Here is a 25807-nt window from a genome sequence, read left to right as displayed (position 1 = left end):
TCAGTCTGAGTTAATTATACTCACTCACATGAATCTTATATCTTTAAGCAAAATCAAAGGAATGTTCATTTTTCTTTACACATGTATATCCCTTACAAACATATCAAAGTTTAACTTTATACAGAGAAACCATATATCCCATGCACAAGGTATATGAGAAATCGATGTGCTAAACTTTCTTGTCGCCTAGTTGAATTTGCAATTGCCTTATTCCCAATCCTTCCACTATCATGACAGTGACAGTGACTGCCAACGTAGAAGAAAAGAAGATTCATCAAAAAATTCATAAGCATTATGTTGACGTTAATTTCCTTTTGCTCTTGCTTCATCGGAAGAAATTAAATTTATCTTTGAAGCAACAAGATTCTTTTATTTATATGTAAACCCTCTTACCAATTCGAAAGAATTACATAACCTAACAATTCTACCTCAAAGTTTGAATATGAAAATATCATGCTAGAAATTGCGGAAAGGAATAGAAACAACTTCCAAGGATGACTGAACACCTACTTTCAGCTCTATTTCAAGGAATCACTTTCTGCTGCAAACATGTTAAACACATAAAACTTATGTCCTAACAGAGATGGGAAGATCAGCCTTGAAAGTGGAAACAGGGATAATAGATGGAAGGAGACTCAAGTACTCTGCACAACACTTGTGTTCTTCACTCTCCAATTCATTAGTTTTACTTCGCAGATGGTTGGAGAAATCTGAGCCCACATTGTTGGACACAATGACAGTTCCTTTCCCAATCATTCCTCGCTCCTTGAGCACCAAGAAATCTGGCAAGTAACTTTTCTTGGAGTGATCCGTCAATATAAAATCAAAGTGTGGAACCCCTTCGTCATCTAAGATCTCGCACAAGTCCTCCACTTTGTCACTCACTGTTCCTTCCATGACTTCCACCTTTGATGCAACCCCTGAAACCATACCAAACCAGAAAAAGAAAAAGGAAAACCATGTTAAAACAGTGGGTTCTCTATACTTTCAAATGACAGAAAATGCCTGAGAGAAAAACCCATTTGATCTCTGAGGGTAAATTTATACTGTCAAATAATATCAACATCCTCATGTTTGCAATAACAGCCAAAAGAAAAGGAAAACTAGAAAACTTACCGGCATGAATTATGATTTCTTTGGCAACATTGCAATTATTGGGATTCATTTCTATAGAGATCAGCTTTCTACCAGGCTTTGTCATCTTGGAAGCAATTCTAATGGCTGAATACCCACAATAAGCTCCCAGCTCTAAGGCCAATTTGGGTTCACATCTGTGCACTGCAGATTCCAGAATGGAACCCTTGTGCTTGCCAATGTTCATCATCCAAACACTCTGAGTGTAATCATCAATGGCAGCCAAGACAGCCTGTGCATTACCTTCCTCTGCCTTCTTAAGAACATAGTTAAGCAGGACTGCTTCCCTGCCATCAGGGGACTGCCCTGTGAGCCTTGCCTTCTTGCTTGACACAAACACAAAGTATGACCACAGCCTTGATAGCATCTGTGGAACCATCATTCTAATGTTATTGATGAAATAAATTTCAAAGCAAGAACAATAGTATATATGCTTCAAAAAAAACTGTAAGAAAGCTAAGCCAATGTTAAACAGATCCTGTGATGTTGTTCATAACCCATTTGCAATCCATATTTATATGGGAGATTGTGCATATTTTTGATCTAGGATTCCATTTTGTTATATATTTTTTATTTTTTTTTGGTGTACAAAAGAGAATAAGTAAGCTGATGGACGAAGTTATTCCTTAGTTATACCGACCACGACAGGGGCTCTGCACTAAATAGTCAAAAGAGCATTGATTCAACGACAATCAAGATGTTTTGAGATGATATCCCCCCATGCGGTTTCTTCGTATCATCTTGTGGTGGGGCCTCATGTAGCCTTGTTCGTGAGTTTAGAGATTATTAACGAAAGTACAGACTGGAATTTTAGTTGTTATTCTGCACATGGTTTCACCCGGAGCTTTAGAGGGTTCATATAACCTTGTCTTTGAATTTAGTATATATGTAATAATGTAGGTAAAAGGAACGAATCTGAGAAATTATTTGAAGAGAGGTAATTTTGTACGAAGAAGTGTTTATATTATTATTTATTAAATAATATTGTATTTTAAGAGAAATTGTTTTTCTTAAAGTTTTTTTTTCTTAAAATTCTGTATATCTTAAAAAGGCTAATAATGAAATTTCAATATTTATAATTTTATTTAATTTTGGATCTATTTTGATGGAATAGTTTAATATAATTGTATATTGATAAATAACATAATTATGAGTGACATTGGGTTCGTTTCTTAATCTATTCTTCTTCTCCAATTATGCAGGCTTCTTTGACCCATAATCTTCAATCTCAACAATGAACGAGGTTTAATATTGTTAAGCTGGTTGTCATTGCTATTTAAATAGCGGTACAAATTTTATTTGTATATCATCTCTTTATCCTCTAACAAATCTCTTGCTAACTAGACTACCATTATTATATTATATGCATTAGTTATCAATCCTTGTAAATGTGGGATTTGATATTTGTAGATTTATTTCATCATTATGTTCTCCATCTAAGATGCACTTAGGCTAAGCATAGTTTCCTATTTTCTGTTGGACTTTACATGGAGCTTAAAAGACCAAACTAGGGGCTTGACCATTCCTGGCAAACTCCAAAGCAATCCCAACCTTTTTCATCCTCTAGCCACAAGTATTTGGGAGACTACAATTGCATGGGGATTTTATTATCTCATTTTCTTTTTCATGTCATTGCTTCATTTCTTCTAAATCTAAATTCATTTATATATCATTTGGTCTCCTCTAGTGTGATGCTTTTGTTGTCCTTGTTTTCTATTGTTTATGTGTGTTTGAAATGTTGTGAATGCTTTGAATTGTAACTTTTTGGGCAAACAACATGAGATTAGGATGACAACATGTAAGAAAGACTACAATCTCATCACATAAATACCAGCACATCAAGATAGTGTCTTGGATTGTAAGCTCCCTCCTCTAGTGCAAAGTTTCTATTTTCTACTATTTTAATTTGTAAATCCAATTTATTATTTCAACACTTCTAATTTATGTAATATTTAAATCCTTTTTAATCCTCTCATCATTTCATTTTAAATGTAATCTAGAAGATAATAATTGTTTAATTTCTTCATTACAACTAGGCTCGATAGTTCCCCTAATCTAGGATTGAAAATAACTTGCAAACTAAATGTATACATGATTAACTAAAATAAAATAAATTTCTTATACTAGCTATAAGGAAAGTAAATTCATCTAACTACTGATATGAAAGAAAAAAAAAAATCTAATAAAAACCATTTTCCTTTAATTTTCTACTACACACAACTAGAAAGGAAAAATGTTCTAACCAAACAAAAAACTAAGAAAAATAAATAATCTACAAAATAGATAGGTCTCACACAAATAAGTCACATACTATAATACAATTAAAAAATAATAATAATAATAACAATCTAAGCTATCACACAATAGATTAAGCCATGAAGTACCAGTTTATGCCTTCCTTAAGTAAGATGAGTGGGCATTGAATATCCCACAGAGATATATATTGAACTTCTTAAATAGTATAATCAAATTCTTGAAACTCAAATATTCTTCATTGATAATAGTAGTTATATTATATATTAACAAGAATAGATTAACTATCTTGTTTAGATTACAATTAACTTCGTCTAACCACCCACTTTTTTAGAGATTGACGGGCTTATTTGTTACAAGAAGCTTTGTAGTTAATCTTCTTATAAAAAGTATTTTCTTAACTCAATAGTTCCTACAATTTAGTCATCATGCTTATGTAGATTCATGGTGGTCTTGAATCTTACTAGGAACCGTAAGTGTGAACCACGAAGGAAGGTCGGTCAGGGGCTCAGGAACACAGAATGAAGTGCCAATTAGATCTACAAGCCAAGAAATTGCTCCGTAAGAGAAGAAATCTCCAACTAGCCATTAAGCTCAAAATTGCTCCGGGAACCAAGAAATAGATAATTTGGAAGCAACAACTTGCCGGAAAAAGATCCAAATGAACTAAAATCTAGAGTAAGGCATGAAAACAAGTCTGGAAGAAAAATATCTAATCTACAACAAACAAAAAAGAACAACATTCCGAGAATGTTGAAAGGAACACAAAACTGGGTAGAAACAAACTAAAAACAAATATTTTTGGTTGATGCAAGATTTCTCATAGATTGGGGATGCTCCTGCATCAGACACCCCAAGTAGAAAAAAGTTGTTCCATGAGAGGAATCTCATGAACATCGAAAAAGATTTGCGATATAGACCCCATTCTCATTTCTAATCCAAAGTTATTCCTCATTTGCAAGTTTCTCTTTCCATAACCCTTTTGGTACTTCTGCTAGATTCTCCAACTTCTTCTCTCCCCCTTCTTTCTTTGCTTCATATGTGTACTTTGTCTTTTACCTCCAGCCCCTTTCTTATGCAAATCTAATTTAGTTCTTCCACTGAAATTCATCTTGTCTGCAACCATAACTCTAACCTTGTTGTCATCCGGTACAACCTTGTTATCAGACCAATCCACAAGATCTTTCTTCAAATCTAAGCTATCCTCTACATCCTACTTCTCGACACAACAACTCTTCACAAGACTCAAGTTTTTTTACTTCCTTCTCCTTCTCCTTCAAATAAACCAAAGTGAAATTATTCCCATCCTTCTCAATAGTGATCATGATCTTTCTACAATCATAGATAGTTCCTCTATCAAATTGCTAAAGTCTACCTAGCAAAACATGACAAGCACTCATAGGCAAAACATCACACAAGACTTCATCTTCATAAAGTCCAATATAAGAATTCACCAAACACTGCTCTCTCACCTCTACCACATGATCATCTTTCATCCAACTCACCTTATAAGGGCTAGGGTACTTAAACCTCTTCAAACCAAACTTCTCTACCATCTCCTCAAATACAAGATTATCAGCACTTTCACTATCCATAATAACCTTACAAAACTTACCTCTTGATTTGCAAATAGTCCATAAAAGATTATTCCTTTATTTAGGTTCAGTCTCCTCTCTTTTCTACAAGACCTTTCTAAACATAAAGGATTCTCCTTGCTTTGGTTCCACCATACACACATTTGGGGTTCTGGTTTCTTGGTCCTCACATGCTAAGAAACCCCTTGTCTTTCCTTTGTTATCCTAAGGACACTCATAAGATCTATATGTGGTTTCTCCACACTTGAAGCATTTACCCTAGAACTCCCTACTACTACTACCACTTCCTTTTCTTTGTGTCTTCTTCTCTAGTTCTTCAACAATCTACCTCTCCATACTGCCTCTCATCTGCTCTCTATTCATTGTATGTCTCTCTCTCTCTTAGGGTTATTCTATTGCCTTCTCTTCACTTTATCTTCTACCTTTAGAGAATATTGGTAAGCCCCCTTAACTGTATAAATATTTGAAGTATACTAATCTCATCCTGAATGTTAAATTGGAGTCCATTTATGTATCTAGCCACCTTCTCCAGACCCATCTCTTGATGTTCAGATCTAATCATCACTTCGTAGAATTCCTCATTATACTCTTTCACACTCATGTCCTTCTGCTTCAAGTTCTGCAACTTCTTGAACAACTCTAACTCATAGTCTCCCAAAATGAATTTATCATTAAATCTTGCAACCATCCACCTCCACTAGGTTTATTTCATCTCACCATTCTCTACTCTATCTCTCTGAAATTATTTCCACCATAAAGCAACATGCCCTTTCAATTTAGTTTGTGCTAATCGAACTCTCAGTGGGTCTTTAAGATCTTCAAACTCAAAGTAGTCATCCAACTCTTCAATCAAATTTATCAAGTCTTCTAGATTCAATGTACCTACAAAGTTAGAAACCTCAAATTTATGAATTTTACTCACTTGTGTCACCACTCTAAGAAATATTTATTCTCCCTCATCTATCGGTCCTTTAACTTCTTCAGCCTCTAGCTCTTCCCCTACCTCTTCATACACATCCTCTGATTTTGGATTCCTTAGCAAACCAGCCAACACATTTTAGATTTCATTCCTCATATCATTTATGAAATCCTCCATCATCAGCTCTAGCCTTCTAGGGTTCATCCTTCTTGGTAACATCACTTCCCTTGACTCGATGTGAATGTCTCAACTTGACAATATAGATATAAAGTTTCAATTGCCTCTTCATCAGTGATATATTGAACACACTTACAACCTACCTCCAATCAATAATATGTTCACCCAAAGAAATGCCTCAAGGTTTGCAACTAGCTCTAATACCATCTAACATAGCCATGATCCAGAGGGCCCTTAAAGAGAACATTCTAGATCATGTAGCACAAGTAACACAACAAAAGAAACAACACATAAGGTAGAAAATGCACGAATGGACATCCACAATATTATAGATTCATCATACACTAGGCAGCAACATGTGGGCAACATGCAGGCTTACATGCACTATTACGGCTTATATTCTAGAATACGATCCATCCGGACCTCTAAAGGAGTTAAAATTAAAAATCATGCATCTAAATTATCATCTAACTTTTCTTCCCCTCCAAAGGATCGAATACAACAATATATATAGCATCTGAAACACATCCAGGTCGGCCACACAAGATTACATTCTACAAGAGAGGAAAATGAAACCTGTAAAATAAGTCAGACTGAAAACGTGAAGATCTCCTCCACCAAGAATGAAACTTAAGTGCGGACTACCAAGGAAGGTTGACTAAGGGATCAGGAACATCAAATGAAGTTCCAATTAAATCCGCAAGCCAAGAAATCGCTCTGCAAGAGAAGAAATCTCCAACTAGTCGTTAAGCTCAAAACTACTACAAGAACCAAGAAATTGACAACTTGCCAGAAAAAGATCCAAATGAACTAAAATTTGGCATAAGGCATGAAAACAAGTATAGAAGCCAAAGATTTGATCAACAACAAAAGAAAAAAAGATGAACATATGAAGAATGTTGGAAGGAACAAAGAACTGAGCATAAACAAACTAGAAACACATATTTTTTGTTGATGTAAGATTTCTCATAGGCCGACGATGCTCCTACATCAGGCATCCTAGGTAGAAAAAGATGTTCTATGAGAGGAAGCTCATGAACATAAAAAAGGATTTGAGATATAGACCCCATGCTCATTTCTAATCCAAATATCTTCCTTGTCTACAAGTTTCTCTTTCTGTACCCCTTTCAATACCTCTGCTAGATGTTGGTATTCCAATTACAATGAGAGATTGTTGGCATTTCATAAGGATATTGAGAAGGTTGTTGATGATTAAGGATATAACTGATTAAGGATGTTTACTGTCTTAATAATATTATTTTTTCATTGATGTCAAGAAATTAATTTTCTTATTCAGTATGATGTTTCTATATCTTAAGAAGTGTGATTTGATGAGTATAAAGATGTCGGTAAGTGACATAGAAAGGATGTGATAATGAAGGGGAGAAATAAGTTATTCAATGGGCAACTATTACTGAGTTAGACAATGATGAGATCATGCTGTTTTGATTTTTTTGATATCCTACATATGTTGTTGATTGTAAGGTGAACACTATACTATGTCACCGAGCAAAGAACCTAGTCGGTAAACCCTAAGGTTATCGATATCAGTTAATGAAGGCGGAATGTCTACCGAGTGAAGTTTAGTATTTACCAAGTAACAACCAAGCTGTAACAGAACACATTGGATGAATAAAAGCATTATTTAATGAAGGATGCTAATGAGCTAGAGTTGATTAAATGATTGGTATGGCATGCATGAAGTTTGTTAAGGATCTATGGCAATAAAAATATAAGAGGAAGATCTATAGCACAGATTGAACCGCAATAACCTAGCACAAGTTCCAAGGAAGGAATGTAAGTTCCAAGGCGAGGTAAAACATTTTTCAGATTGAAGGATACATTGAACCTAGTCAAGATTGAAGATTTGATGGCTATGATTGATCATGGGAAATGTGATCAAGGAGATTAAGCGGTTAGCAAATTGTTTATAAATAAGGAACTATTGATAAATAATGTATGCGGGCAAGTGTAAGCACAAGGATGCCACATAGTGATTACCGAGAACAAAAGCTTGAAGACCTGTTTGAATAATAGAGTAGGGAGCCCAGCAAAGGGACAAGATAAGTCCTATGACTAGACAGTGTTGAGCAAATAAGAATCTACTTTAACATTTTAGATGTAAAGTTACAGATATATTTTATTACTGTTGTTTATTTTGTAAGTGACAAAAAATCTCTTAACCGAGTGGACTTAATAATCTTATTTTTAAATCCTCTAGCAAGGTGACATTCTGATTGAGTGTTTGAAATCCTTTGACAAGGTCACTTCTAACAAAGTGAAGATCTTAACAGATCTGAGGGAAATCCCTTAACCGGGTCACATCTAGCAATGTGTTTGTAATCTTTAATAGGAGTTTCTTTTAACCAAGCATACTCTAGAAGGTTATAGTTCTTAGTGGGTCCAAAATCCCACAATGGTTTTTCCCTATTTGGGTTTCCATGTTAAATCTAGTGTTATGTGTGTTATGATGATTATGTGTTTATGAGTTTGCATGTTTTATAGTTTGGATTACATATATCTGATAAGGCTACTGAGGTTGAATATGTTGAATATATTGAAGATTGAGTTTGTATGGTTCACCCCCCCCCCCCTCTCATCTTATTAACAATTGGTATAAGAGCTTTGGACTCCGGAAGAAAAGTTTGAAGGTGCTTGAGTTAAAGATCTGAATATGTGTAAGAGGGATGCATCGAAGCTGAACAAGTCAAGTTTCTCTACATGGCAGAAAAGAATGAAGCTGCACCTATTAGGAATTGGAGAATATGTTGTATATTATCTGGAGAATGATTACATTGCACCGAGCACCTTCCCAATGACATTGGAAGAGATAAAGGCAAAGCAAGAACATATTCAAGCAATGATTGAAATAACATCTGCATTGACCAACTCAGAGTTCAATAATCTAGAAGGTTGTATTGATGCTAAGACAATGTGGTCTAAGCTCATATATGTGTATGGTGGTGATGAACATGTTCAAAGAGAAAAAGTGGATAGCCTAAGAGGTCAACTTGAATCTATGAGAATGAATGAAGGTGAGAACATAACCCAATACAATACAAGGTTAAAGGATCCTATCAATCAAATCAAAGGAGCAGGAGGAACTATTGAAGAAAAGGATGTAACAAGTAAGTTGCTAAGAACCCTTCTACCTACTTATGTCATTCGAGTCTCTGCAATCAATGAATTAAGGTATGTACCTAACATGCCAGTTTCTTTGGATGCTACTATCAGTAAGCTACATGCATTTGAGTTAAGTAATTTTTATAACAGTGGGTCTTTGGTAAATAAAGTTGAATCTGCATTCAGTTCTTTTCATATTGGTGAATCTAATGACTACAATGATAGAATAAATAAGTACTTTGAAGGAAATCACAGTGGAGCAAGTGAAAGATTTCACAAAAATATGGAAGAAGTACACAAACTATATGAGGAAATAAGAAAGCAAGAAGAGTTTGAAGCACTATTGGCCAGAAGGTTACCGAGAGGCAAAGGTAAGTATAAAGGAAAAATACCTTTGAAATGTTTCAATTGTGATAAGGTAGGATATATGGCTTCTAACTATCCTGACAAATATTCTACTAAAAAGAGAGATTACCGAGATGACAGGCAGAAAGATAATCATTACAGAGGACACCGATACTTCAGAAGAAGAGATAGAAAGACATGCCTAATACCTGATGAGGAATCAAATGATGATAAATCTAATGAAACTAAAATAGAGGAAGTTGTTTATGTGGCTATCAAAGATGGATTAGATGAAGAAAGGTATGAAGAAAAAGCTTTAATATCTCACATAAATACTAATGATTCTTGGATCATAGATAGTGGATGCTCACATCACATGACAGGTGATAAACTCAAGTTTGTTAAATTAGAAGTTTATGATGGAGGTTATGTAAGATTTGGTAATGATGCACCATGTCCAGTAAGAGATAAAGGATCCATATCACTTCTTGATAATGCTAAATGTAATGATGTATATTCAGTTGAAGGTTTGAAATACAATTTGTTGAGTGTAGCATAGCTAAACAATATGGGATACCGAATAGAATTTTAGAAGGGAATTGTCAAAGTTCATGATAAGCATGGAAAGTTAGCTACTACCGAGACTCAAACAAGAGGTAATACATTTCATCTTGACTCAACTCGGAACAATTGTCTGTATGCTAAAATAGATGATACCTGGTTATGGCATAAAAGGTTTTGTCATGTAAATTTTGATAATTTGATCAAAATAAGTAAGAAGCACTGAGTAAGAGGTCTACCGATCTTGGAGAAACCTGAGAATGCTATATGCTGAGGATGCTAGATGGGTAAGATGACAAGGTCAAGCTTTACAAGTAAGTCCTACACTTCTAAGGGAATTTTAGATCTTGTGCACATTGATCTTTGTGGTCCTATGAAAGTTCAAAGTTATTATGGTGATAAATATTTCATATTATTTATGGATGATTACTCAAGGATGATGTCAGTTATGTTTTTAAAAAAAAATTAGAAGCTTTTCAAATGTTCAAATGCTACAAGGCAAGAGTTGAAAATGAAATAAGAAGACAGCTGAAATGTCTTAGATCTGATAGAGGAGGAGAGTTTACTTTTGATGAATTTAACTTATCTACAATGATCATGGTATAAAGAGACAAGTATCTACACCAAGAACTCCACAGCAGAATGGGATAGCTGAAACGAGGAACCGATCTATTGTAGATTGTGTAAGAACCCTGATGATAAAAAAGAGGGTACCTCAAACATTTTGGAGAGAAGCAATAAGCACAGCAGTTTACACCCTGAACTGAGTACAACTGAAGAAAGGAACTTTGAAGACACCATATGAAATCTGGTATGATAAGAAACCTAATGTAAGTTACTTTAAAATCTTTGAAAGTAGATGCTATGTTCACAAAGATGATAGAAATGGTAAGTTTGATTAGAAAAGTGAAGAAGGAACATTTGTTGGTTATTCTTCTAGAAGCAAAGCATTTAAATGTCTGATCAAATCATCTAACAAAATAGTGGAAAGTGCAAATGTGAAAATTGATGAATTTGCAGAAAGAAATGATGAAGGAAATTCCAAAGAACCAGTAGATGCTATGTTCACAAAGATGATAGAAATGGTAAGTTTGATCAGAAAAGTGAAGAAGGAACATTTCTTGGTTATTCTTCTAGAAGCAAAGCATTTAAATGTCTGATCAAATCATCTAACAAAATAGTGCAAATGTGAAAATTGATGAATTTGCATAAAGAAATGATGAAGGAAATTCCAAAGAACCAGAAGATTATGAAGGATTTGTATATGTTCAACCAAGAAGTCCTACTGAGAAAGCTGCTGAAGGAAATGAAGAGAATATCCAATTACTAAGTGATGAAGAAGATCATACAGAGCCTACCGAGCCTGTATTAGCCAAGTATGTCAGAAGGAATAATGCATCAAGTTAGATTATAGGAGATAAGGATGATCCAGTGATGACAAGGAACAAACTGAGACAGAACACATGTCTGATATCTGAATTTGAACCAAGGATAGTAAAAGAGGCATTTAATAGTGAAGATTGGGTAAATGCTATGACAAAAGAGATTGATCAAATCAAGAAGAATGAAACATGGACACTGGTCCCAAGACCGAAGGACAAAAATGTAATCGGTACAAAGTGGATTTTCAGAAACAAGCTAAATGAAAAAGGTGAGGTCGTTCAAAATAAAACAAGACTAGTTTGCAAAGGTTATGCTCAAGAAGAAGGAATTGATTAAGGTGAGACTTTTGGACTTGTGGCAAGGCTTGAAGGAGTAAGAACATTGTTCGCATATGCTGCTTATAAAAATTTCAAGGTATATCAAATGGATGTCAAATCTGCATTTCTGAATGGTATGTTAGAAGAAGAAGTTTTTATTGAACAACCTGAAGGATTTGTTGAAGAAGAGAATAAAGATCAGGTATGTAAGCTGAACAAAGCATTATATGGTCTAAAGCAAGCACCTAGAGCATGGTATGAGAGATTGCACTCTTATTTGATCAAGATTGGTTTTATAAGAACAAGTGAAAATAGTAACATGTATATGAAGCATGATGAGAACAATGGAATACTGATCTCAGCCATATTTGTTGATGATATTATTTTTTGTGGAAATGACTCTTTATGCAAGAACTTTGGAAATGAAATGTGCAAAGAATTTGAGATGTCATTAATCGGTGAAATAAAGTATTTTATAGGTCTATAGATACTGCAAATGAAAGATGAGATTTTCATTACTCAATCCAAGTATATAAAGAAAATCTTGAAGAAATTTGGAATGGAGGATTCTAAACCTGTAAGTACTCCTATGACTACCAACTGTAAACTATCAAAGAATGATGAATTTGCATCTGTTGATGAGACACTTTACCAATCCATGACTGGAAAGTTACAATATGTTGTTCAAAGCAGACTGGATATAGCACATGTAGTAGGAATAGTTGCAAGATTTCCTGCAGATCCCAAGGAAACACATATGACAGCAATCAAGAGAATTTTTCAGATACCTGAAAGGCACTGAAGATTATGGCTTAGTATATCAGAAAGGAAATGTTTTTGATTTAAAAGTTTATACTGATGTTGATTGGGTAGGCAACATTGATGACAAGAAAAGCACAAGTGGACAAGATTTCTTTTTAGGAGAAAGACTAGTGCGTTCAGCTTAGCAAGAAACAAGGATGCATTTCACAGTCAACAACTGAAGCTGAGTATGTTGCTACAGCATTGAATTGTACCAATATAGCATGGATCAAACAACTGTTGGAAGGCATAAATGAGAAAGTTATCGAGCCAGTAGCTATATTATGTGATAATACTAGTGCCATTAACATTTCCAAGAATCCTATAATGCACTATAAGACAAAGCATATCTCTATCAAGTATCATTATCTTAGAGAAGAAGTTCAAGAGAAGAAAATGGTGTTGGAGTATGTTAGCACAAAGGAACAAATAGGAGATATCTTCACCAAGCCACTGCCAAGGGACACTTTTGAGTATCTCAGAAGTCAGTTAGGGGTCCTACCCATATCTAGTGCTCACTGATAGAGTTCGGTGAAAGCATCAATTCGATGACTCGACATAATACTTTTTATGAGTTGATGTTGATTTACATAGTTTAGGAGGTTTTCTAAAGGTGTGCAGAAAACAAAATAGGGAAACAGAAATTGAAGACAAAATGCTCTGATTGAGACTGAGTTGATACATAACAGCAAGGAAATCACTTCTCAGAGGAAGAAATCGTGTATTACTTCTTTTAATTTTTGGCATTGTTGTCAAAGGGGGAGAAGACTAATGTATGAGGGAGAACACTAAATGAAGAAGCTGGGAGAAGACTAATGATTGGGGGAGAATTCCAAAAAATTTCAGAGCAGTGATCACCGAGCATATGTACAACAATCTGAATCTGAATCATTTAGGTCAAATCAATTGGTTTTTCCATCAATGCCAAAGGGGGAGATTGTTGGTATTTGAATTACAATGAGAGATTGTTGGCATTTCATAAGGATATTGAGAAGGTTGTTGATGATTATGGATATAACTGATTAAGGATGTTTACTGTCTTAATAATATTATTTTGTCATTGATCTCAAGAAATTGATTTTTTGATTCAGTATGATGTTGTCATATCTTAAGAAGTATGATTTGATGAGTATAAAGATGTCAGTAAGTGACATAGGAAGGATGTGATAATGAAGCAGAGAAATAAGTTATTCAATGGGCAACTATTACTGAGTTAGACAATGATGAGATCATGTTGTTTTGATTGTTTTGATATCCTACATATGTTGCTGATTGTAAGGTGAATACTATACTATGTCACTGAGCAAAGAACCTAATTGGTAAACCCTAAGGTTATCGATATCGGTTAATGAAAGTGGAATGTCTACCGAGTGAAGTTTAGTATTTACCGAGTAACAACCAAGCTGTAACAAAATGCATTGGATGAATAAAAGCATTATTTAATGAAGGATGCTAATGAGCTAGAGTTGATTAAATGATTGGTATGTCATGCATGAAGTTTGTTAAGGATCTACGGCAATGAAAATACAAGAGGAAGATCTACAGCACAGATTGAACCATAAAAACCTAGCACAAGTTCCAAGGAAGGAATGCAAGTTCCAAGGTGAGGTAAAACATTTTTCAGATCAAAGGATACATTGAACCTAGTCAGGATTCAAGATCTTATGGCTATGATTGATCATGGGAAATGTGATCAAGGAGATTAAGCGGTTAGCAAATTGTTTATAAATAAGGAGCTATTGATAAACAATGTATGTGGGCAAGTGTAAGCATAGGGATGCTACATAGTGATTACCGAGCACAAAAGCTTGAAGACTTATTTGAATAATTGAGTAGGGAGCCCAGCAGAGGGACAAGATAAGTCCTATGACTAGACAGTGTTAAGAAAATAAGAATCTGCTTTAACATTTTATATGTAAAGTTGCAGATATATTTTATTACTGTTGTTTTTTTTTGTAAGTGACAGAAAATCTCTTAACCGAGTGGACTTAACAATCTTATTTGTAAATCCTCTAGCAAGGTGACATTCTGATTGAGTGTTTGAAATCCTTTGACAAGGTCACTTCTAACAAAGTGAAGATCTTAACAGATCTTAGGGAAATCCCTTAACCGGGTCACATCTAGCAATGTGTTTGTAATCTTCAACAGGATTTGCTTTTAACCGAGCATACTCTAGAAGGGTATATTTCTTAGTGGGTCCGAAATCCCACAGTGGTTTTTCCCTATTTGGATTTCCATGTTAAATCTAGTGTTATGTGTGTTATGATGATTATGTGTTCATGAGTTTGCATGTTTTACAGTTTTGATTACATATATCTGATAAGGCTACAGAGGTTGAATCTGTTGAATATATTGAAGATTGAGTTTGTATGATTCACCCCCCCCCCTCTCATCTTATTAACACTAGATTCTCCAACTTTTTTTTCTCTCCCCCTTCTTTTTTTGATTGATACCTATACTCTATCTTTTACCTCCACTCCCCTTCTTCTACAAATCTAATTTAGTTCATCCATGAGAATTCATCTTGTTTGCCACCATGACTCTAACCTTGTTGTCATTCAGTACCACCTTGCTATCAAGCTAATCCACAAGATCCTTCTTCAAATCTAAGCTATTCTCTGCATCCTACTTCGTATCACAACATATCTTCAAAAGACTCGAACTTTTTAATTCTTTCTCCTTCTCCTTCAAAGAAACCAAAGTGAACTTCTACCCATCCTTCTCAATAGTGATCAAGTTCTTTCTACAATCATAGATAGCTCGTCTGTCAAACTATCAAGGTCTACCTAAAAAAATATGACAAGCACTCATAGCCAAAACATCACACAAGACTTCATCTTCATAATGTCTAATATAAAAATTCACCTAACATTGCTCTCTCACCTTTACCACATGACCATATTTTAGCCAAATCACCTTATAAGGACTAGAGTGCTTAAGCCTCTTCAAACCAAGCTTTTCTACCATCTCCTCAGATACCAGATTATCAGTATTTTCACCATCCACAATAACCTTACACAACTTACCTCTTGATTTGCAAGCAATCCAGAAAAGGTTCTTCCTTGGTGTAGGTTCGATCTCCTCTTTGCTTTGCAAGACTTTTCTAGACATAAGGAATTCTCCTTGCTCTGGTTCTAGCATACTCACATCTGTAGTTCAAATTTCCTAGTCCTCACATGCTAAGCAACCCCTTTCCTTTCCTTTGTTATCCTGAGGACACTCATAAGATCTATGTCTGATTTCTCCACACTTGAAGCATTTACCCCAGAACTCCCTACTACTATTGCCACTTCCTTTTCATTGTGTCTTCTGCTCTGGTTCTTTACTTTATTTAAATTTTGGTTCTTCAAGAATCTACCTCTGCATAGTGCCACTCATCTACCCTTTATCCATTGTATGTCTCTCTCTTCCCTTAGGGTTATTTTGCTATCTTCTCCTCACTTTATCTTTTACCTTTAGAGAATATTGGTAAGCCTTCTCAACTATAAAAATCTTCAGCATACTCATCTCATCCTGAATGTTGAATCAGATTCCATGTATTTACCTAGACACCTTCTCCCTATCTATCTCTTGATGCCCAGATCTGATCATCACCTTATAGGATTCCTCAGTATACTCTTTCACACTCATGTCCTTCTGCTTCAAGTTCTGTAACTTCTTGAACAACTCCAACTCATAGTCTACCAGAATGAATTTAGCCTACAATCTTGCAACCATCTACCTCCACCAGGTGATTTTCATCTCACCATTCTCCACTCTATCTCTTTGCAATTCTTTCCACCATAAAGCATCATGTCCTTTCAACTTAGTTTGTGCTAACCAAACTCTTTATGGGTCTTTAACATCTTCAAACTTGTAGTCATCTAACTCTCTGATTTAATCTATGAGGTCTTCCAGATTTAATGTACCTAAAAAAGTTAGAAATCTCAACTTTATGAATTTTAATCACTTGTGCCACCACTCTAAGAAATTTTTCTTCTCCCTCATCTGTGGGTCGTTCAACCTCTTAAGCCTCTAGCTCTTCCCCTGCCTCTTCATAGTCATCCTCTGGTTCCAAATTCCTCTACAAACTAGCCAGCGCATTTTAGATCTCATTCTTCATCTCATTTCTCAAATCGTCCATCATCTACTCTACCCTTCTAGGGTTCATCCTTCTTGAGGAAATCTCTTCCCTTGACCCCATGCAAATACCTTAACTCGGCTATATAACTACAAAGCTCCAATTGAATCTATGTTGACTATCTATTGAACACACTTGTAGCCTGCCCCAAATTGGAGATCTTTTCACCCAAAGAAATGCCTCATGGTTCGCAAACAACTTTGATACCATTTAACATAGCCATGATCTAGAGGGCCCTAGAAGATAACAATTAGGATCATGCAACATGAGTAACACAATGGAAGGAACAACAAGTAAGGTATAAAATGCATGAACGGACATCTCTAATGTCATAGATTCATCATACACTAGCCGGTAACATGTGTGCAACATGCAGGCTTACAAGCATTATTATGACTTACATTCCAGTATACGATCCATACAAACCTCCAGAAGAGTTCAAATTAAAAATAATGTATCTAAATTATCATATAACTTTTCTTCCCCTCCAAAGGATCGAATACAACACTATATATATCATCCAAAACACATTCGGGTCAGCCAAAAAAGATTACATTCTCCAAGACAAGATAATGAAACATGTAAAATAGGTTAGACCCAAAACATGAAGATGTCGTCTTCCAAGAGTGCAAATGAAATGTGAATCACCAAGGAAGGTTGGCCAGGGGCTTGGGAAAATCAAATAAAGTGCCAATTAAATTTTCAAGCCAATAAATTGTTTTGCAAGAGAATATTTATCCAACTAGCCATTAAGCTCAAAATTGCTTCGGGAACTAAGAAATAGATAATCCGAAAGCGAAAACTTTCCAGAAAAAGATCCAAATGATCTGAAATCTAGATTAAGGCATGAAAACAAGTTTGGAATCCCAAGATCTGATCTACAACAAAAAAAAGAACAATGTTCGAAGAATGTCGGAAGGAACAGATAACTGAGCATAAACAAACTAGAAACAAATATTTTTTCGTTGATGCAAGATTGCTCATAGACTAGGGATGCTCCTATACCAAACACCCCAGGTAAAAAAAGATGGTCCATGAGAGGAATCTCATTAACATCGAAAAGGATTTGAGATATAGAGCCCATGCTCACTTCTGATCCAAATGTCTTCCTTGTCTACAATTTTCTCTTTCTGTACTCCTTCCGATACCTCTGCTAGATTATGTTGGCTTGATGATGATTATAATGAATGACTTCGTATGTTGTCATTGATGGAACATGTACACACACATATATGTTCATATTGTCTACTAGCATTATTTCTAAAGTTACTTGTATTGCAACCGGTATTGGAAGTTTGGTTTATGATGGTTTAGAGAGTGTCAAACTGGTACATGGAGACAACCGGTATATGTAGCAAATAACTTGGCATCAACTTGAAGATTCATCGGAGACCATAAAAGAAGCAAATGAAGAACAATCGGTTTACTTGTTGAAATGGTTAACTCCAACTGGTATTGGTGTTCTAACTAGTATTCATTGATTGTGTGATGAGTTATCACCGGTCATGATAAGTTATCCTAACCGACAAATTTTGGCAGTAATTTGTGATGAGTTATGTTTGATTGTCTAGATACACTACACCTAGGAAATTGTGATATAATTTCCAAAGCCGACATGAAATCTAAATGTCTATATATATCTTGTGTGTGTGTTTAAATGTGCTTGATTATCTCTTCTCATATGTTCATAGTCTCAATTGTTAATGTTTTAATTATCTACATAGTTCAGGTTTTTTATTACCATTGATTCACCCCCCTCTCAGTGGTCCATTGTGTTCCTTCATCAATAGTAATTTGTTACTTCAATGACCAGGAAAACAACACATACATCTACTAACGAAAATCATAAATTTATAGAAGATCTAGAATGATAATACCACCATGGTATCTCCAAAAGGAGAGGCAATAAGAACACCTACAAAAACCATATTCTCCATATCTATGGAGAAATTGTAAGCTTAGAAAATAGTAATAAATATTTGCATGGGTGTACCATATTTCATACCCAAAGGGAAAGTTGTAACTCATAAGGTACTTACACAAGTCATTAGTCCTAATGGTTGACATTCACAACTTGACATGCCAACATGAAACAACATGAAAAACATGCAATTGGATGGATCTTCATTTACCATTGGCATTTTGAAGATGAGGAGTCTTCATTTATACTTTGTAACCACCACTAGTGACAAGATCCTTCTTTTATGAGTTTAATTACATGTCATAGATAATTTTAATTAAATTATTTTTTCCAACATGTCCATAGGCATCTAAGTACACCATACAAATATCATCAAGACATATAAAAAGGACCTAATATTGCAAGGTTATTGTCATATTAGACTAATATTATCTAGAGTGTTAATCTTTTGCAACAAGACCTTACTATTTTAATTCACTTCTCACAAGAAGTGATAGTATATATCAATATTTTTATTACAAGTAGGATACATTATAATTTTAACCAAATATATAACACTCTATGACATCCAATATTAATTTTCTAACAATCAAAACTAATAAATATAATTTTGTAACAATCAAAACTAATAAATATACTAAGTCTTTATAACCATGTCACGTCCTTATAGGCATGTGTAGTGGTCATATACTCTACTTCTATGGTGTATAAATAAAGTGTAGGATATGTTTTAGTTATCCAACCCAATATACCTCCAAATAGAGAGAAAATATAGTCACTAGTGGATCTCCAACCTTTCAAGTCACTTGCTAAATCTATATCCACAAACCCTATAAGTTTGATGACTTGAATACATCATCAGTACCATGATAACACAAACAATAAAAATAATCTCCACTCAAATATATATATTCACTTTAAAAAAAATTATAATGCTCTTTAGCAAGGTTAGACATAAACCTACTCAAAACTCCTATTTCTTAGGCAATATCTAGTCTAGTGCAAATCATTGGATGCATTAAAAGTGCTCATAAGACACCTTAGACATTCCATCAAACTTATCATCAAGTTTATAATACATGTATAAACTAAGCTTAGTACCAAATAGTTGTTGGGACTCAAATTTTCTATTGTTTCCTTTTTCTTGTTTCTCATCCCTTTGTGTACCAATAATGTGCCCATTCCATGAAATTTCATGAATAATCAACCTAAGATAGTTCATAAAGTTAATTATTTTATAATTCTCTATTTAGTTGTGTGCTCGCTTCCTTTTCCTTAGGCAATTCCTCAAAAAATCAAAAAGTTCAAAAATTTTCAAACTCTATGATCTATCTATGCCTTCAACCTTATAAATCAACTAAACGTGTTCCTATATTTGAAGTTTGGCTGAATTTGGATTTGATTTTTACAGTTTATGAATAGTTGAATATTTATTAAGTTTTAGGAACAGTCATTGGTGTCAGTAGCAGTTCTTTGAATTGTTGAAATTGTCAACAAGTTCTTGGTTCCTTCCTTATTGCCTATCCATGACTCTTCTTTACGAATTATATTTTGACTATGTTGATCAAAGGGTTCCCTAGTTACTAGAACCTCAAGAATCTCTATCCCAATTTGAGGCCTTCATTCCTATGTTGATTTATTCCTAATGCCTAAATTGCCAATTTGAGCAAATTGTACAAAGTACATGAAATTTGAAAGATGCTTTATCAAACCCAATCTCCAAACCTCTAAACTAATGCATTATCTAACAATTAAAAATATTTCAATCTACTTGCAAATGCCAAGGTCTTTTAATGGATGCCAAACACAAATTAAGTACATTGAGATAATGGATAACCTCCTGCCCAAACCTTTCTATTTATAGGCAATAGAGTGATGATGAGAGGAAAACATACTAGAAGATTCCCAACTAATTTTCAACTAATAATTAATGTCCCAAGGAAAATAACCTATACAAAAAATTGTACTTCAATTTTGCCATTAGAACCAAGTGATAACTTGTGATTGCACATTCTCTAAGACATCTCTTTTATGTTCTATAAACCTCATGCCTAAGCAATCAAGATTTGCTTGCAACAATGAGCCAAACATTAAATGCTTTTCCAATTTTGAATGCATTGTACAAAACCTTAAATATATTAAATGCATTCACCCAATGAACCCATTTGAATATGTGCTCACTAGACCATAAACCCACAATATGCCATTCACATTAACATTAAAATGTCATATTTGACCTCCCTTAGGAAAATATTGTCTAATCTTAATGTATTTCATCCCATTTAAGCAGGGACAATAACATTACAAAATAAAATTAAAAAAATTATAGAAACTATAAAACATCTTCCCAACACTACATATTTTTGGGATCTTGAATTCAACTTGATTGTCAAACTTCACACTACATAGATTAAAACAAATACTCTTATTCCAAGGTGAATATTAGATTGTCACCATTTATTTTTTTATTAAACTTAACACTTTCACGTTTTGAAATCTTTTAAAATTATATTCATTCTTCAATAATAAAACTAGATATACATTTTCTATTTATTTTCTAAAATTTATTATTAAAATATTTAAAAATCAAATATTCTAAATATTCATACTCATTTATTAATCGAAGTTAATTACGGAGAATTATGAATCCCATATAATTATCTTTTAAACATATTTTTTACCTTTATAAAGAGATCAAAGATTAACTTTATATATAGAGCAACCACATATCCCATGGACAAATGATATGACAAATTGATATACTGAACTTTCTTGTCGCCTGGCTGAATTGACAATGACCTCATTTTAAGCGTTCCAATATCATGGCAATGACTTACAACGCAGCACTAAACCAATTGAAAACAGATTCAAACCTCGAAATCAATTGATATATTTTCAAGAATACAAAAACTTCATAAGCATTAGCTGGACGTTAATTTCCTTTTGCTCTTACTCATATACCATCATTATAAAAAATTAAATGTGTATTTGCATTTGAGAACCAACAAGATTTTTTTATTTCTATATAAACTTTCTTACGATAGAAAGGATTACATAAGCTAGCAATTGCAGCTCAAACTTTAAACATGAAAAATATCATGCTAGAGATTGCAAATAAAGTGGAAACAATACCTACTTTTAGCTCTTATTCAATGACTGTCTTTCTACTGCAAACATGTTAACACACAAAACTTATGTCCTAATAGAGATGGGGAGATCAGCTTTGAAAGTTGAAATAGTGATGACAGATGGGAGCAGACTCAAGTACTCTGCACTACACTTGTGCTCTTCACTCTCCAATTCATTAGTTTTAGTTCCCAGATAGTTAGAGAAATCTGAACCCACATTGTTGGACACAATGATAGTTCCTTTCCCAATCATTCCTCTCTCCTTAAGCACCAAGAAATCGGACAGGTAACTTTGCTTGGAGTGATCCATCAATATAAAATCAAAGTGTGGAACCCCTTCATCATCCAAGATCTCACACAAGTCCTCCACTTTGTCACTCACTGTTCCTTCCATGACTTCCACCTTTGATGCAACCCCTAACACCACACCAAACCAGAAACAGAAAAACGAAAAACAAGTTAAAGACAATAACTTCTCTATAATTCCAAATGAAAGAAAATGCCTGAGAGAAAACATATTTGATCTGAGTGTATATTTACAGTTAGAAACATTGTCAACATCCTCATGTTTACAATAATAGGCAAATGAAAAGAAAACTACACTAACTTACCTGCTTGATTAATCATTGCTTTGGCAACATTGCAATTATTTGGATTCATTTCTATAGAGATCAGCTTGCTGCCAGGCTTTGTCATTTTGGAAGCAGTTCTAATGGCAGAATACCCACAATAAGTTCCAAGCTCTAAAGCCAATTTGGATTCACATCTCTGCACTGCAGATTCCAGAATAGAGCCCTTTTGCTTGCCAATGTTCATCATCCAAACACTCTGAGTGTAATCATCAATGGCAGCCAAGACAGCCTCTGCATTTCCTTCCTCTGCCTTCTTAAGAACATAGTTAAGCAGGGCTGCTTCTCTGACATCAGGGGACTGCCCTGTGAGCCTTGCCTTCTTGCTGGACACAAACACAAAGTATGACCACAGCCTTGACAGCATCTGTGGAACCATCATTCTAATGTTATTAATGAAAGAAATTTGAAAGCAAGAACAATAGTATGTATGCTTCAAAAGAAAACTGTAAGAAAGCTTAACCTGCTAAATATGACGGACAAATGGCCAATAGATCTCGTTATGTTGTTCGTAGCTCATTTGCAATCCATATTTATAAGGAAGAGATTGTGCATATGCTGATTTAGGATTCCTTAGTGCTATATATTTATTTTTTGTGGGAAGAAGAGAATAAGTAAACTGATGGACGAAGTTATTCCTCAATTAGACCGACCACGACAGGGGGTGTGCACTTATAGTCAAAAGAGATTTGATTCAAAGGCGATAAAAGTGGTATTTTTTAGACGATTTTCCACATGGTTTCTTAGGTGTATTCTTGTTTCCGAGTTTAGAGATTATTCTATAAATGCTTTCACACAGGTGTCTTTTGGTGTATAAAGCATGAGAGGGTTCATATATGTTTCACTGAATTTAGTATTTATTGAAAAGAAATCAGCCTAGAGAATTATATTTTAAGAAAAGAAAATTTAATTTTGTTTCAAAAGTTGTAATAATAAAATTTATATATTTACGTTAATTTTTATTTAGTTATAAGTTTATTTTGATAAAATTATTTAATATTAATTATATCAATAAATAACATGGTTTTGAATAAAGTTGGGTTGAAATTTTAAGCTATCGTCTTTTTTCAATTACACATACTTTCATGTATTTAATCTAATCTCATTTTTATCTGTTTATCATAATACTACATCATTTATTATATCAACGCTTGCACTTACATCTATGCATTCATTACCTACATCAATATTAACATCTTTGCATGTAAGGCCAATCGTGTGAGATGCATGAGCAAGTTTGCACCATGCGGAATTGATCCTTAAAATTTTTAACTATCATATTCAAAATTTGTAGTCTTATCCATTTCATTTCATTCTTACCATGAGCTAACTTCATAAGTGTTTCATATGACTAGTCATTATGTCTTGGTAATTTAATGCATTCATTCTATATCATTTAGCATGGAAGAATATCTTAAGTTATCCTATTACCATTCTCATATCATTGTATGAATATTTCAATTTTAAGTAGTAAAAAGAACTTAGTGTTACGTCATCATTCTAGGACATTTGGATAACTAAAGGTTGTTCAATCATTTAAATCAAAGTAAATTGTGTTTAATCAACCAAATGTTAACCTTGGACAACATGATGCTTATGATTTAGTGATCTCTCCTCGACATATTTTTCATTACTATTAGTTCTTGAGTATCATTGATGAAAAAAAGTTTTGAGCTTCTTATTTTGTAGAAGTTCATAGTGCACAAAATCACTTATATGGATTACAGATCACCATTCTACATTAGAGTACATTTGTGGTGAGTAGGATCAATTCCATAGGGCACAAATGCAATCCATAGTGATCCTTTAAGGTGCAATTAAAATAGAGAGGATCAATTATTAGACTCAAGATATGTTGATTTTAGTGCATAATTAGATTTATTCATTACCATTACTCCTAGAGTTGAGATTCTTTATTCATTCCATTTACTTTCCTAAGTTAGTAAATCTATCAACACATTTATCATTTCCAACTAATTATGAATTAATCTAGGTTTATTCCTATTATTTGCATGCATTTTATTTAATTAGCTTAGATGAGCATAATGGTAAATTTATTGCAATGCATAGATCACCCAACATAATACAACTTGTTGGCCAGTGGAATTCATGCGATCTTCATGGGCCCATAGCATAACACAAATTGCTAGTTGTTGGACCATAGACCCTTGTCTCATCAAAAAATTGGTGTATGCTCTCATCTCTTTCTAGAAGCCCACTTGTGCTCTTGCAATAATATTTTGAGAATGATACTTGTGGTTGAGACAACCTTTCACATCAAGGTCTCTTCACCTAGTTGACTTGGAACCTTTTGTTTGCTTTAGTACTAACATTGTTTTTCATATATATCTATATATTTGAATTTTTTCTGTAGATTGATAGGATTTTCATCTTTGGGACTTGTGCATCCCTCAACGTAGTTTAATCCTATCCCTAGTTTACCTTTCTCTCAGTTGCTTGATCTCTATATCTCTATGCTATTGCAAGTATGAGCATAAGTTCATACTCCCACTACAATGGGGGCTAAATGTAGTGTAGTAAATCATATCCCTTTACGATTTCACACTCTATTTAGGCCTTAGCCAATCCTATTGTGATTGTATGATAATGTTGAGATTAGATCCTATCTTTTGGATCCTAATACTCTACCACCTCCTTTTCTAGTCTCTATTTGAGAAGACTAGGGGCCCAAATTCAAACATGTTCAAGTGTTGGCCTCTATCATTTCTAACCTTATCTTGATATTTTCATTTGAACATTAGATGTCATCTAGAATTTGTAAATACCTTGTAAACCCTATCTTAAATAATCATTTTATTCACAAGCTAGAAGTTTCCAGTTCTAAGAACAAGTATTCCCTCAATTTAAGACTAGATCTGCATATAAGGGGTAGCAAGCTATAATGATATATCTTCACCTATAATTTCATGATTGATTTTGTTACATGTTTTATCATGTTATCTCATCAAGAGTTGGAGGAGTTGTCTAAAAAGCATTGGGTAATCACCATTATCAATCCTAAGGTATAATCTTGTCAAAATCATCATTTCAATTATGAATGTTCCTCTTGTTGGCAACTTGGAGGAATTGATTATGTGTTGCATTGATATTTTGTCATTGATGTCAACACTAGATGTTTTGGTTATTTACCATTTTCCAGTAGAGTGGTTGGATTATGATATTGATTTGGTATGCTCTGGTATGCTTTGGTTTGAGGAATTGGTTTGGATCTATCATTCATGCTATTTAGATGTGTATCAAGATCAGTTGGTTCAGGACTTATTGACTTAGAAGCTATCATTTGTTCTTTTGGTCACTGGTAAGGGTTTTACCGACAGAGCTTTGTTGAAGATATTTTAATGCACTTGATAAATGGTGTTGGTGCAGCTTCTAAATGGCTC

At 34.1% G+C, this 25807-nt stretch overlaps 2 protein-coding genes across 2 annotated transcripts; both read right to left on the bottom strand.

The window, feature by feature from the left end:
• Positions 1-567: 567 nt before the first annotated feature.
• On the bottom strand, positions 568-1513 carry LOC131069334 (uncharacterized). Its single transcript, XM_059208138.1, has 2 exons — positions 1117-1513; positions 568-920 (listed from the first exon to the last, which is right to left on the bottom strand). Exons 1-2 carry the CDS (start codon positions 1511-1513, stop codon positions 568-570), a joined length of 750 nt encoding a protein of 249 aa, XP_059064121.1.
• Positions 1514-21841: 20328 nt separating this feature from the next.
• Positions 21842-22785, bottom strand: LOC131856372 (uncharacterized). Its single transcript, XM_059208137.1, has 2 exons — positions 22389-22785; positions 21842-22194 (listed from the first exon to the last, which is right to left on the bottom strand). Exons 1-2 carry the CDS (start codon positions 22783-22785, stop codon positions 21842-21844), a joined length of 750 nt encoding a protein of 249 aa, XP_059064120.1.
• Positions 22786-25807: the final 3022 nt, after the last annotated feature.

This window comes from Cryptomeria japonica, chromosome 7 (assembly GCF_030272615.1).
Source record: "Cryptomeria japonica chromosome 7, Sugi_1.0, whole genome shotgun sequence".
NCBI classification, from domain to species: Eukaryota; Viridiplantae; Streptophyta; class Pinopsida; order Cupressales; family Cupressaceae; genus Cryptomeria; species Cryptomeria japonica.
The sequence above is the reverse complement of the archived record's forward strand: the minus strand, read 5'-3'. Positions and strand labels throughout refer to the sequence as shown.